The sequence below is a fragment of the Simochromis diagramma genome, unplaced genomic scaffold, assembly GCF_900408965.1.
Source record: "Simochromis diagramma unplaced genomic scaffold, fSimDia1.1 OVJJ01000344.1, whole genome shotgun sequence".
Taxonomy (NCBI): domain Eukaryota; kingdom Metazoa; phylum Chordata; class Actinopteri; order Cichliformes; family Cichlidae; genus Simochromis; species Simochromis diagramma.
This window is the reverse complement of record NW_024387375.1, coordinates 4,574,365-4,589,015: the sequence shown is the minus strand read 5'-3', so window position 1 is coordinate 4,589,015 and position 14,651 is coordinate 4,574,365. Positions and strand designations below refer to the sequence as shown.

The window sequence follows — 14,651 nt, the reverse complement described above, 5'->3', positions numbered from 1 at the left end:
GTGTTGGGTACCCGAAAGCATAAAATGTTGACAATTTGTCACCTAGCGAAAATTATTACGCTTTGGGAGTGAGAACGTGTCTGACCACTACCGGCACACTTTTGCACCGGAGGTTTTCGGAAAGCTTTTATTTTGGTATTTCCGCTGATCCGTACAATACATTTGCATGCTAGCCTAAACATTTAGATTTAACATTTAGCATTTAGATTTAACATTTAGATTTAGATTTAAATATAATATTTAGATTTAACATTTAACATTTAGATTTAAATATAATATTTAGATTTAACATTTAACATTTAGATTTAAATATAATATTTAGATTTAACATTTAACATTTAGATTTAAATATAATATTTAGATTTAACATTTAACATTTAGATTTAACATTTAGATTTAAATATATTTAGATTTAACATTTAGATTTAAATATAACATTTAGATTTAACATTTAAAATTCTGTTTTAAATATGAAAAGTTACAAATATTTTACTAAATGTTGTAAAAAATGACTTGTTTTGAGCTAAATGTGGAAAAATGTTGCCGTTAATTTCAGCATGTTTCACTTTACAAACGGCGCCCCATACCAAACTGGATTTAGAGTTTGGTCCTGAGGTGATGCTATAAAATTAATATATATCAAAGCATTTTTCTACTTTCATTGACTTGATTTTTTTGTTCCAATCCTGGAGGTGCGCCTTTTGCACCTTCTTCTCATTTTGTTGGTGGGGTGTGGGTCACACTCTGGTTCAGACTACTGTATCTTGAGATCAATGGCAGAAGTGGCTGAGAATCGGGGACAAGGGTGTCTTGCAGTTGTTGAGGTCACCGGCATGTGCCCCAGCTCTTCCAGAATCACTCTTCATTTGTAGGTTGTAAACTCATTCTAAACTCCTGTGTTGAGTTTAGAATAAAAGCAATCTTACGTAAATTGCATGATTTAGGGCTGTCAATAACAAGGAATCAAAAAAGGTGGTTATAATGGGTTTCAATCGGCCAAAAATGGCCACAATAGAGCCAAGAGGAACAATTTGATGTGTAGTGTATATCAGTGGTCCCCAACCTTTTTTGCGCCATGGACCGGGTTTAATGTCAGACAATATTTTCGATATTTAAGGTGTCGCGTGTGAATACAACAAAATAAAATGATACGACCGAAACAAAAACTCGTAAATATAATAATAAACGCGAATTGACTGTGTAATTGTGTAACTTTATTAGCAGTGTCCTCCTGAAATGCGCCAACAACATTGAGAGTAACATCCTCCTCTCTGGTCGCTATGGTAACGCGTAAATATATCTTTCAAAATAAGACACACGACTACAACACGGGAAAAGACACAGGGAAACCGAGCTAACAATAAAAACCCTGAAAACCATAAATTTCACACCTGAACCTCAACGCTTGCGGCCCGGTACCAAACGACCCACGGACCGGTACTGGTCCGTGGCCCAGGGGTTGGGGACCGCTGGTGTATATTATTGACATATTTAAGGAGCTGAAATTAAAAATAAAAAAATAAAAAACCCCATAAAGAAACAGTATAGCTGCTGCCCTAAACCGCTGTCAGATTTTTATCACATTTGCACTTTCACTTTGGATTCACCATCAGTTTGTATTCATTCACAGACCTGATTCAAGAATCTATCACAGAAAGTGAGCAGGTAGCACCCTCCCTATCTGGACTACCTGGACCACCTCCTCCACCTGCTGGCCTCCCCTGCTCGACACCAACCCCCATCCACAAACCAACGCAGACATCCAAGCCGGTGCTGGTTGCAAGAGGCACCTTGTCTAAGGTGGGTGTTTGTGTTTTTTTTTTTTTAGGTGGTGTCAGCTGTAGGCCGTAAAAGTTGCCTGTTTGGGGTTACAGATTCTTGGCAAAGTTTGTGCTCATTACTTCGATCCAGGTTCTATTTAACTAGATAAAGTCTTAATTAGTATACCTGATACTTAATTTATATAAAAGCCAGAGAAATAAATGTCAGTACATGCGCCTATTTTGTAAATATTCAATCACTTTGGCTGCTATGACTGTATAACAGGTAGGAAACTGGAGTCTAAGCTGTCTGGAGAAAGGTTATGACTAATAAACAATGATAACAATAATGATGGCATTCTTATTTTTAGCCTTTTCTTATCTTAGCTGGGCAACATAAACATTAAAACAGTTAATGGATTCAGCTAAAACTTAAAACATTTTATTTATGAGAAGAAACTGTTAAAATCTGCTTTTGGCTTCTCTTTTTTTTTTTTTTGAGGTTTTCTTATCATTTGTTTATGCAAAGCAGTCACACAGATGGGCAGGTTGTTATGCTCTTCCCTCGGTTTATTATTAGCAACAGTAGTTTTATTTCCCATATTGTTTTTGTGCTATTATTGAAAGGCGGTTGATATAAAACACGTTCAGAGGAAGCGTCTGTTCCTCCTCCTCGGCGGTGGCTGCAGCTCTCATAATGAGGCTGTTGTGAGGATTGAATGTTGGTGGTATGAAGTGCTGCATGATTCATGTGCAGCCTGCAGAGGGTTGGCTATTTTGCTGTGTGGCACAGAGCAGCTGTTAGGCAACTCGGCAGGTCAGGCTTCTACCAGAAAGCACGTGGTTTACAGGCAGCGGGAGCTCAGAAGAGCTGTTTGTATTTAGATGGGTAATAATGAAGGGCGCTAGAAGACAAGTTTAGCCTTCTCTCAGTGAATGAGCTGCACAGGTTATGTCATGTCTGTTCCGATTATAATCTTTTCATGCTGCCTTTTCTGCCCAACGTTTCTAGTGCTAGGTAAATATGTTTAAGCCAGTTTTAAATAATCTTGCTTTTCTCTCTCCCCCCCCACTCTCCAGGAGCCAGGCCTCCCTGTCCTCTTGTTTGCTGAGCTCGAAGAACTCCGGCATCCCGTCCTCTCAGAACCGGGGCGAGATGGACGTTCTGGACAAGCCCAAGCTCATGATAGTGGAGGAGCCCAGAAAAAGAGGCAGGTTTCGCTATGAATGTGCAGGCTGCCCGGTGGGCAGCATCCTGGGAGTATCCAGCACCAAAACCAGGCAGACTGGGCCTACAATAGAGGTAGGAGTTTTGTTTTCAATTCAGATTCTGAAGAGGGATTTACAAGATCTCAGAGGCAGTTAGGCACTTTTAACCACAGCTGATCCTGTTTACTCTGTTCACTTGACCCCTCCTGTCTGAAATGAGTGGAGACAGAAAAAATGTGGTTTGTCTGAATCAATTAAAAAATCCCCACAAATCCCAGCTCGAGTGCAGTGAGATACAAGGAGGTATATCCCCCAGCTGCTTACTAACAAACACTCCCACACACATCTACACGCCACGATCATTCACACATCGACTTGGTGGTTACCAGGTTATATAAAGTTTAGTCAAGGAAATGTCCAGTTGCATAATGGATATTAATAGCGGTGAACAATGGTGTTAACCTGTCATTATTTTTGGATGAAACTGGTACCTGAGAGGACTTAGTTTTGCCTTTCTTTATTTTTTTTATTGTAATACATCAGGAAATCTGTAATGACCTGCTAACTATTGTTAAAAGTCTTACAGGTTGCTCAGATAAAAGACTGAGGGAGTTTTTGTGTGCGTTTCAGTGAAAGGTAACTCTTATAATATTTGGCGTCCCTTCCTAACATTGTTCTATTGTCTTCAGTCTTTCGCACCTGATTGATAGATCCTCCCCCCGTCCAAAGTATTATTATTATTTTACATTTTGTAGTTTTATTCATAACTTTATTACTCCTATTTTTATTTAATATTATTATTATTTATATTCTAAATAGAATAAAAACTTTTCATTCACTTACTGTATTTAATCATTAAATACATGTACCCATAGGTATTTATTTATTCGTTGTTTGTATTTGAATTGTGTATTTCCTTTGGGGTGTTTTTTTTCTTTTGTTTTTGTTTTCTTTTCTGCTGTCTCACCCATTTAAGTTCTTGCTTAAATCTATTTAAAAAAGAATATTTGGAGCTCATCACAGCGACCGCTCAGGTTGGACGGTTCTGGGACAAAGTAAGAAAGATGAGACTGAGTTTGTTTGGACATGTGCAGTGAAGACGTACAGGTAGAAAGACGCTGTCAGAGAAGAAGAAAGCACAAAGAGGAGGTGTGTGGATGTGATGAAAGAGGACTTGTAGGTGGTTTCCAGGTGGTAACGCGCCCTAAAGAAGAAAACTGTTGTGACCTAATTATTTTGTGTCATGATCCTGGTTCATTTTGACCCAGTGTTTTGTGTTTATTCTGATTTTGGTATTAGTTCTTAGTAGTGATGTGACGTTCTGTGTCGAGGCTTCAAAGCTTGTGTCGAGTAATGGAGGGGGCGTTTCCGCGATGCGCGTAACGAGGCTTGCTTCATTTATGGACTGAAGCTGAAAATGATGACGTCCGAAGCCTCGCTGCCCGGCTGTACCATGTGACTGGTTCAGGAAGTGGTTCGAATTTTGCTGCGAGCTATGACAGCGATATAAACCCCTCAGACTTCATTCAAAATGTGGGTGTTTGATGGAGAGTTACGGTTAGTGAGAGTTTGGAGACAGTTTGGAGGTTTATGAGAGAAAGTCAGGAGAGAATGGAGCCAGCTATGAAGAGGAGGATGTCCTCCCCTGTGTGGGAACATTTTGATCTTATTCCTCCCAACAAGGTATGTAAATTTCTACAGAAGATGTATTTTCATAATACTGATGGTGCAATACAATTTATGTTAAGCTGCCTTTACTTTTGTACAAGGTGAAGTGTTTGCTATGTGCCAGGGAGCTGGGATATAACAACAACACCTCATCCATGCTTAGGCACTACAGAGCTTTGCATGAGAATAAGGGGAACACCGATTGTGGAGCAAGACCAGGTGAGCCATCAAATGCAATGATAATATAGCATGCAGTAATGTTACTAAATGATATAACAATATTATACAGCTGTAATAAGTTACGTGTGTGATATTTATATTTGTGCTTTGTCTTTATTGTCTTTCCTCAGGAGAACAATCTCAAATAGATGAAGACCTGGTTAGCATGGTGATTGAGGACTCCCAGCCATTTAGCATTGTGGAGGACAAAGGATTTAAAAGATTTGTTAAATCGTTAAATCCTAGCTATGTTCTCCCCACTAAAAAGGTCATAAAAGCAGTGAAAATTTAGTTTTTACAGAATAAAATGTGAACAGGCAGGACTGAGGCCTCAGTCTGTAGCTGTCCGTATTTCAACGTTACAAAAGCACAACCACTGTCCACACCCCAACCACACCTCACCTCACAGTAAATGATCATTTCCATTTTAAGCATTTCCAAATAATCATTTTCCATACTGCCAGTATAAATATACACAGTATGCTGCCATCACTACAATATACATGTTTTACACACTCCTTTTGTTGTTGACATTTACAGGCTGTGTGCAAAAGGCCACACTCTCCAAATTCATGCCAACTAATATTTTTACGTCCAGTAGGTGTCCTACTAGAGCAAATGAAGCTTCAAGATGCTTTGCGCTGGGGTGAACCAATTGGATGAAAAGCTTCAGTGCTTCATGAAGCTTCATCTGCCCATCACTAGTTCTTAGGATTTGGTTCTTGTGTTTAGTGCTTGAGTGTTGTATCAGCCCTACCTGTGTCTGTCCTCTGTGCGCTGTTTGAGTCCTCGAGTTTTGTGTTGTAAAACAGTCTGTGTGTTTGCTGTTTTACTTTGTAGGTCTGTGTCTCGTTGTGCCCATTAGTTCCAGCTGTGTCCCCTCCTGTGTGCCATTTCCTGATTGCCTGGTGTGTGTATTCGTAGGGTGTGTCTGCCTGTGCTCCTCGTCGCGTCGTCTGTGTTTCTCTGTGAAGCTTCTGCATTTCTCTGCATCATTTTGGTATATCTCCGTGTCTCTCTGTTCCTCGCCTTGTGTCCTCTGTTTGTGTTAGTTTTCCCAGTTTAGGTTTATGTTCAGTTCTGCCCTCACCTTGGGTTTTTCACTGTAAAAAAATCTCCACCTGCATCTCCACTGCCATCTGCATCTTGGGTCCTCATTCATTCCACCACACGACTGCTGCCCCAGCCGTGACATTTTGAATAAAAGTATTAAAAGTTTTGATTCCTCTAAAAAAAGGTTTTATTTTTAATCTTCTTTGTATTTTGGATCATTTTGAAACATTTTCTCATCAATTCTTAATTAAGAGGCTTCTTCGCTTCTTAAGGCGAACAGGAAGGTGGCCTTGGAGTCAAATGTCCCATGAGCCTAGGTGCTGACCATTACGGGGTCCCTAATGTAATAAAACCTGGGACTCCCAGAAGTGAAGAAGCTTCTTGTTAAAGACTCCCATGACCTGGATGAATGAGAACACAAACATGTTCTAATGTTTCTTGAATAATAAAGAGCTTTGCGTGTTTGGTCCTCAGACGACATCGAGATCATCTTCAGGCGAGAGTCGTGGAAGGCGAACGGGGAGTTTGCCCAGACAGACGTGCACCGACAGATCGCCATCGTGTTTAAGACTCCGCCCTACGAGGACCAAGAAATCACAGAGGAAGTGGAAGTCAACCTGGCCCTGCGTCGCATCTCAGACCAGATGGAGAGCGAGCCCGTTACATTCAAGTACCTGCCTCGCAATCCAGGTCAGTCAGTACTGGACTTCCCTAACATCCTCTTCTGCCACACCAACCCTCTGCATGTCCTCCTTCACTACATCCATGAGCCTCCACTATCTCTACTCCCTGTAGATTCACTTTTCCGCCGGTCTCCCTCCTTCTTCTGGTCAAAAAGTCCACTGTCCTCTCTCCTATACATCTCTACACTTCCACACTTATGTCATCAGGACCAGCCACCTTTCCGTTCTTTATCCTCTTCATAGCTGTCCTCACTTCCTCCTCACTGCACTTTCATGTTCATTAACTGTCCTCTGTCTGTCGCCCTCTTATTTTCTCTCAAAGTACTCCTTCCACCTTCTCTTCACACTCTCCTTACTTGTTAGTATATTTCCATCCTGCTGCAAATCCATTCCAGCTTGATCACTTTAATAATAATTCAATTCTGTTTTATTAATTCTGTGTCAAATCACAACAACAGTTGCCTCAAGGCGCTTTATATTGTAAGGTAGACCCTACAATACAAGTCCATATCTCCTTCCTTAAAACTCACTGTAAGGCTCTTTGAATACTTTCCTGTATGTCCTCATTCCACCAAGTCTGCTTGTCCTCTTTCCTCTGTCCACAGGATACTCCAAACACCCTCTTGGCAGTGCCCTTCAGCAGTTAAGTACTTTAGTACTTTCCCAGTAAACTGGTAAGTCATCCTTGAGACTACCATCTGGTGCTGATCAGCTAAATTTGCCAACTTGCAGATGTCATCCTGAGTGCACCTTCCTCCACTTATATACATCACGCTATGGTCCTCCCTCTTCTTAAAGCATTCACAATGGTCCTCTCCATCTTTTTTGGCAGGATCAGGGAAAGTTAATCACCTAAAACATTATAATTTTGCTTCCTCATTCAGTGTTCAATGAGCAGCTTTGACTTTGTAGCTTTAAAATGAGTGTTTTTCTGGAAGTGGTTTCAGATTTGCCTCATTGTCTTGCATGGTGGCAGCTAACATGGGCGGTTTTATTGGTTTTTAGCAGTCATTCTCTTGTATCTGGAGAATACTGATCAAAGAGAAAATGTAGAATTACTGTCTCATACTGGAAGATTGTTCCATTTTGGTGGAGTTAGATTTTCATAATCTAACTCCACCTAGTGTTAACTCACTAGATCTCAGTTTTGAACTTGGTGTGATCAACCTACACACTTTGCAGTTAGGAAGCCTTTAAATAAAATCCCCTGCTTCACAAATTAAACAGCTACCACCTACAGTGTGTGGCCAGCCAGTCAATTAGATGTTAGGTGGGCGACACTAATGTGAATTTTCGTTTGCTGTCTGTGCTAACTCGCTAAGTTGGACACGAAAAAGTGGTTTAGAGCCGCGCTCACATCAGCAAGAAGTCAAGTCAGTAACAACCAAACTGGGAGTAATGATTTGGTTGATATTCGCTGCACTGAGGACACTGATGTTGCTGCTAAGCAGATGATGGAGACCTGTCACATCTCTTTGAAACAACAAAGATGTCAATCATCAGCTCGTGCAGCCAGCTCTTAAACATTTTGTCATTTGATTTGTGAAATAATTGGAAAGTGAAAATTAGTGGGGTTAATTTGTGATTCTAAATGTCCCTGGGTGTGTATGTGAGTGTGAATGGTTGTCTGTTTAAGTGTGTTAGCCCTGTGACAGACCGGACATCTGTCCAGGGTGTACCCTGCCTCTGGGAGAGGCTCCAGCTCCCACACAACCCTGATAAGGATAAGAGGAAGAAAACGGATGGAGTGGAAAGATGTATCAAGTATATTCTACACTGAGTGTTGGTGAATTCATATATTCACTTAAACTAGGAGGACAGGTGTGGTTTATACTAAGCCCACTGTGTAACTTTGCTATATACTGGATGTACCTATTGAACGTTGCATTTGGACTTTCCAACAAGGGGAATTCTGTATGCAAGAAGGCTTAGTTATCTCTATATCAATTACAACAAAATGAAACTAAATGTTCTCGCTTGTGAGAAGAATAGAAAACTAAGCAGTAATCAGCCACAAGGGACGCTTGTACTTAAGATTTCTCACTTTAAAATAACAGGCTGTGGTAATACTGGTCTGTATACATGGGCAGGATGTTGTGCAACTGTCGCTTTACAAGCATGTAGTAACCAAATCAGGTGACAAGCAAATCTTGTATTTAAAACAAAGACAGATACGTTTGCACTGCATTGTGAGCATATTTGTTTCTTTAGAAGAGACGGTCTGACTGGACCTCTACTGTACGTGAGCTACAGGGGTGGCTGTAGCTCAGGTGGCAGAGCAGGTCAGCCATTAATCAGAAGGTCGGTGGTTCAATCCCAGGCTGCCTCCTGGCTGCATGCCAAATATCCTCGGGCAAGATACTAACCCCGTGTTTGCCTACTGGTGGTGGTCAGAGGGCCCGGTGGCGCCAGTGTCCTGCAGCCTCGCCTCTGTCAGTGCACCCCAGGGCAGCTGTGGCTACAATGTAGCTTGCCATTGCCAGTGGGTGAATGACTGAATGTAGTGTAAAGCGCTTTGGGGTCCTTAGGGACTGAGTAAAGCGCTAGTGAACCATGTTTCACGTTTAGGGACTGAGTAAAGCGCTAGTGAACCATGTTTCACGTTTGACCCTTCGTCTACAAGTCATCGGGTAAATGGGGATGATCTGTGCTTTGTGTGCACATCTTTGTACGAAATCTGCTTACCTGCTCTTTAATCATTTGCTGTTTTAGCTGTTTGCTGGTTTCATGAGCTTTAACCAGAGATTTTGGTGTTTTTTGGCAAAATACATGTATATTTAAAAATTGATTCAGGCTTTAATTAATCGATATTGCATTATTCAAGCTAAAATCAATTTGAATCAGGAAATCGATTTTTATAAACCCACCGCTAGAAACAAGCCAGCAAAATATGTAGAGTACTGTGCAAAGTCTTGAGCTGCCCTTAATTTCTTCACACATTTGTTTCTCCTCAACTTTTTTCAGTTTCCTTAGATTTGTAGATTTGGCTAAAGAAAGGAAAATAATTGTGTTTTTACGACAGGCTGCACAACGTGCACAAAGACACAATTTGAAACTGGTTCTTTGCTAAACTGTTATGTGTAGACACAGCACTGGTTCATCCTTGTGTTAGTGTATGCTTACTAGAGTAGGTCAGTGGTCAGGTATGGTCAATGACTGGGCTAAAAATAAATGTAAAAGCAGCCAATGTCCAAAGAAAAACTTTGAAAGACCTCCAGAAAACCTAAACGACTGTTGCTGAAGAGATTAAAAAAAAACATTACAAGAAAGTCTGGGTCTTTGGAAGCAAAATGTATAGAAAGTTTTTTGATTAGAAGTTTAAAAAAATATGATTCAAGAGGGCGAAGCCTGAAAGTGATAAACATATAATTAGAAAATAGTGCTAATTATAGTCTGTTCTATATTGAGTCATTAGTTGCTGTGGGTTGATATTTTGGAGTCTAGCCTTATGGGGGTGGCCAGTACACTGAAAATAAAAAAGGGAAGTCTTAAAATTATGCGACAAGAATACTTCAGAGGGAAACTAGGTGTAGGAAGACTAACAGATTAACAGTAAAAAGGGTACCAAATCCTTTGCATAGTTTAAAGACTTAATAGTTCTGTGGACCTAGGCTTTCGGTTTCCATATAATCCAAGACCACCTCTGTGACATGGAAAACTGAGGTCATGTTTGGCCTGCTGCACAAAATATTGGATACAGTAAAACAAATTTACTCTGGCAAAAGAGACACTCCAAACCTTTCTTTTAACCCTCAGCTAACCTTTTTTTTTTTCTAACATCATCTGACCATTTAAATCAGATTCATGTCAGTTTGGCAGGTGTATGATGTTAGTGTAACCAGTTTCTGCTTCACCCTCTGTAACAGGCCGGCCCAAATAAACTCCTCGACTTTGCCTTGTGTTGTATTTTTAAAGAAGACAAGGAGTCTCTGGTTTGTCTTGATGCATGCTCAGCCATCCAGGTATGCAAACCGCAAAAGTTTGATTCTGTTCATCTGGACGTAGCGTTTTCAGTGGGAGAAAAGTTTCGTCACTCATCCATGTGACTTCTTCAGTCTCAGCTGACTGTAGGTTTCCCCAGTCTTATAAACAGTACATTTGCACAATAACTGAAACCAGCACACTGAATGAACAATGGGCTGGGAAGTCAGTTTTTTGATCATTAATATGCAAATTGTGACATTCATTGCTCAACAAACACTGATCAATGGCCATGAGTACCATTCACAGAGAGTTGGGGAATGGCTGCATTTACGGCATTGTAAGATGTCAAAAGATGTACCCTTGGGCCCCTTCCATGATTCAGAGATGTTTTTTCTATTTCTACGTAAATGGCCTCCTTGACTCCGCCCTCAAACCAGCGTTCCTCCCTGTCCAGGATGTGTACATCCTCATCATTGAAAGAGTGTCCACTGGCCTGTAGGTGTAAATAGACTGCAGAGTCCTGGCCTGACGAGGTAGCTCTTCTGTGTTGTGCCAACCGCTTTGCCAGAGGTTGTTTGGTTTCCACGATGTATAAATCCTGGCAATCCTCCTGGCACTTAACAGTGTACACTATATTACTTATGTCGGGGGACCCGATCCTTGGGGTGGACCAATTTTTGGCACAGCATGTTTTGGGGTTTGCTTAGGCAGCAGTTGTCCTTCTCTCCTGGATGAACTGGAGCTTTCTTTACGCACCTTCCCAGATTTGACAAATGTCCAGCTAGGATCACCACATTTACTCAGGCCTTCTTGATGTGATGTTCTTCTGCTTCCCTGGCTGCTGTGTCTATGGGGATGGTGTTCGTTCTATGTTGTGGTGTCCTGATGACACCCAGTTTGTGCTCCAGTGGATGCATATTAATGATCAAGGACCTGACCTCACAACTTATTGTTCATTCAGTGGGCTAGTTTCAGTTATTGTGCAAATGTACTGTTTATAGGGTTGAGGAAACTTGCAGTCAGCAGGGGTCATTAGCTGCTGACTGCGTTCAGCAGCTAATGAAGCTACGGTCAGCGTTTTGGAAAGCCGTAGATGCAGAAGTAGTTATGCCAGAGTTGGTGCGCTACTGCCTTAGCAGACTGATTAAGGCTGATTAGAAAGGCCTGAGCCATCTTTGGAAAGTGGTTTATGACCACAAGCACATCCACTGATTTGTTTGCTGAATCCTCCAAAAATATTTTTGCGCCGTTCCTTGGTGGCCCTGGTGACCTGCTTCATCATGGACACCTTTTAGTACAGCAGGATGCACGGTTGACGGAACAACATACAGGTAGGTCTTAAAGACTCGATCCAGTAAACTATCTTTTATGGTCAACTTGTCCCAAGCCTTTAGAAGTTTCTTTGTATCGGCTGCTTCTTTGGCCCACTCTCTCCTTGATGGTCTCCGCCCCCATTCCACATAGGAGATCACTCTGCACAGCACATCATCATGTGTCCCACTAGGTCATCTTGTAAGAAGGATTCAGATTCAGACCAGTTCGGTGTAAGCACAGACTGAGAGAATTGAGACAGGAGAAGAGCATGTGGCCATGCTTTTGACTCATGTTTACTATGGCCCTGGAGAACAGCTCCCACCTCAGCCTGTGCAACAGCTGCACTGAAAAATGACAAGCTGGTCACCGCCTGGGGTCGGAACCCTTGTACCCTCTTCCATATAGGGTTGCCTCTACAAGGGATGTAATGGATGCTATTTTCTTAGGGTCTGACCTTATTCCATCAGCATTGACAATGTGTCCCAGGAATTTCATAGACTGTCTCAGAAAATGGGACTTCTTTGGAGCCAACTTGAGATTGTAAGCCTGTGGTCTCTGGAAAACCACTTGCAAGCGCTCCAGTGCCACTTCTTCTGTGGCAGCACAAACCAGGACATCGTCAAGACAACATAGCACACTGAGGAAGGTCTGATCTCTGAAAATGGCTAACGTCATCCTCATGAAGGTCGCTGGACTGTTGCACAATCCTTGTGGCATATGATTATATTCGTATAATCCAAATGGTGACGTAAATTCGGTGTACTTACGGTCCTGCTCATGCAGCTCCACATTATAATAACCTGAAGTCAGGTCCATTGTAGAAAATAATGCGTTTCCTCCTAAAGCAGCCAACGCATTGGCCAAAAGCGGAAATGGCTGGGCATCTTTGACAGTTGTAGCATTAAGTCAGCGGAAGTCATTACATATTCTCAACTCACCAGAATTCTTCCAAACTAAGACCAATGGTGATGCAAACACACTGCAAGATTTCTGAATAATTCCCCGTTCCTCCATTTCATTCTGTGGTAGTTTGTCATAAATTTGTCTTAGTTGGTGGCACATGTTGGCATGGCAACCGGAATGGTTTGTCATCCACAACTCGAATTCGATGTAGGCAAGCTCGTCTCTTGAGAAGATGGACACAAACTGTGCTATGAAGCCAACTAGTTTCTCTTTGCCAGCTGGTGAAACTGCACGTGAATCAATTTCAATATCAGACAGCCCCAGATTTTGTAGCACTGCATGTAAGGGGCTACCACAACTTGTCACTTCCTGTGAAGATGCATGATCAGGAAGGGTGGAAACATTAGTGACTAGGCTCTGCTCATCATGGCACCTAGCTGAGCCAGTAGTTGGCAGTTGTGGGTGCTGAAGCTCATGTCAGCCAACTTAATGTTCCATTTTAGGCTCACTGGCTTGTCAAAGGGGTTCAACACTTTTACAGGGACCCATCTATCACTTTTTAGATATGCCACAGTTCTTCCAACCATAACCGATCTTGGCCTGGACCTTGAGCCTGTGGGTTCTATAACTTCAGCAAAGACCACCTCCCCACTATTCATTAGCTGCAGCCTGACCCAAACTAGGTGTTCTGTCGGTGGCTCCAATGTGACAGCTCTCTTTAGCTTGACAGCTCCAATCTAATCACCAACGTGCTCTGGAACCACCACGCCTGATATTGAACTCAACAGATTTTTATTAGCCAGTTCTTCAGCATTCAGGGTCTTACTGTGTTCCTCTCCTAAATATAGGAGAATAAGGTCCTCACTCTGCCCTGCAACCACCAGCATTGCCACAACAACTTTGCAGCCATACATCTCAACGGTAATGTCACACACACCTGTTGGAACTGTCCTTGAACAACTACAACCAATCAGGACGACATCAGTGGGTTGGAAGGTTGAGGTCTCCAACGCTACATGACATACCCACATAGCAAGCAGGTCTGGCCCGGATCTGGTATCAAGTCGGCACTGCTAGCTAACTTCTGGCATGATAAGACGTATGTCATCCAGATACGGGCCAGGCCTGGTATAGATGGCACTATGTGATGGCATGCCATATCTGGTTTGATTGTGGTTTGGTTTATGTGGCCCAGGCCCACAGAAAACAGGTCTGGCCCAGATCTGGCATCAAGCTGGCACTTCTGACTGACTGGTGTTTTGGCAGAGTGTATGTCAACCAGATGTGTGCCAGGTCTGGCAATGACGCCACTGTTTATGCGATGGCATGCCATATCTGGCCCGATTATGGTTTGGGTTATGTGGCCCAGGCTCATGGAAAACAGGTCTTGCCTGGATCCGGCATCAAGCTGGCACTTCTCACTGACTGGTGTCATGGCAGGGTGTATGTCAACCAGATGTGGGCCACGTCTGGCAATGATGGCACTATTTATGTTCCTATTTTCCTATTTAAGTTAGAAGACCAAAATGCCATGTTGCAATACTATACTGCTATGGTAGCCAATGTTTCAAATGCAGGTTTTACAGGTTTGTGAGTGTACATTTTATCCAAAACCTAGTGAGGGTTTACTCATCTTTGCCAGTGGGAGGCTGTAGCTCAGGAGGTAGAGCAGGTTACAAACTGATCGGAAGGTTTAGTGGTTCGATCCCTGGCTCCTCCAGTCTGCATGTCAAGAGTATGAATGTAGTTAGGAAGCACTCAGTTAAGCAAAAGTGTGTGATTAGGTGAATGTGGCATGTTGTATAGAGCACTTTGAGTAATCTGGGAGAGTAGAAAAGCGCTATATAAGAATCAGTCCATTCACTGTCTGAACAGAGTTCAGCATGTTACTTTTGCACTGTTTTGCATGTTCTGGCAC

General features: G+C 42.2%; 1 protein-coding gene across 1 annotated transcript; it reads left to right on the top strand.

Moving 5' to 3' along the window:
* The first annotated feature begins 1,531 nt into the window (after positions 1-1,531).
* LOC120719847 (transcription factor RelB-like) lies at positions 1,532-8,950 on the top strand. The gene is made up of 4 exons (XM_040009382.1): positions 1,532-1,800; positions 2,841-3,063; positions 6,384-6,599; positions 7,198-8,950. Exons 2-4 carry the CDS (start codon positions 2,988-2,990, stop codon positions 7,260-7,262), a joined length of 357 nt encoding a protein of 118 aa, XP_039865316.1. The 5' UTR covers positions 1,532-1,800; positions 2,841-2,987; the 3' UTR covers positions 7,263-8,950.
* Positions 8,951-14,651: the final 5,701 nt, after the last annotated feature.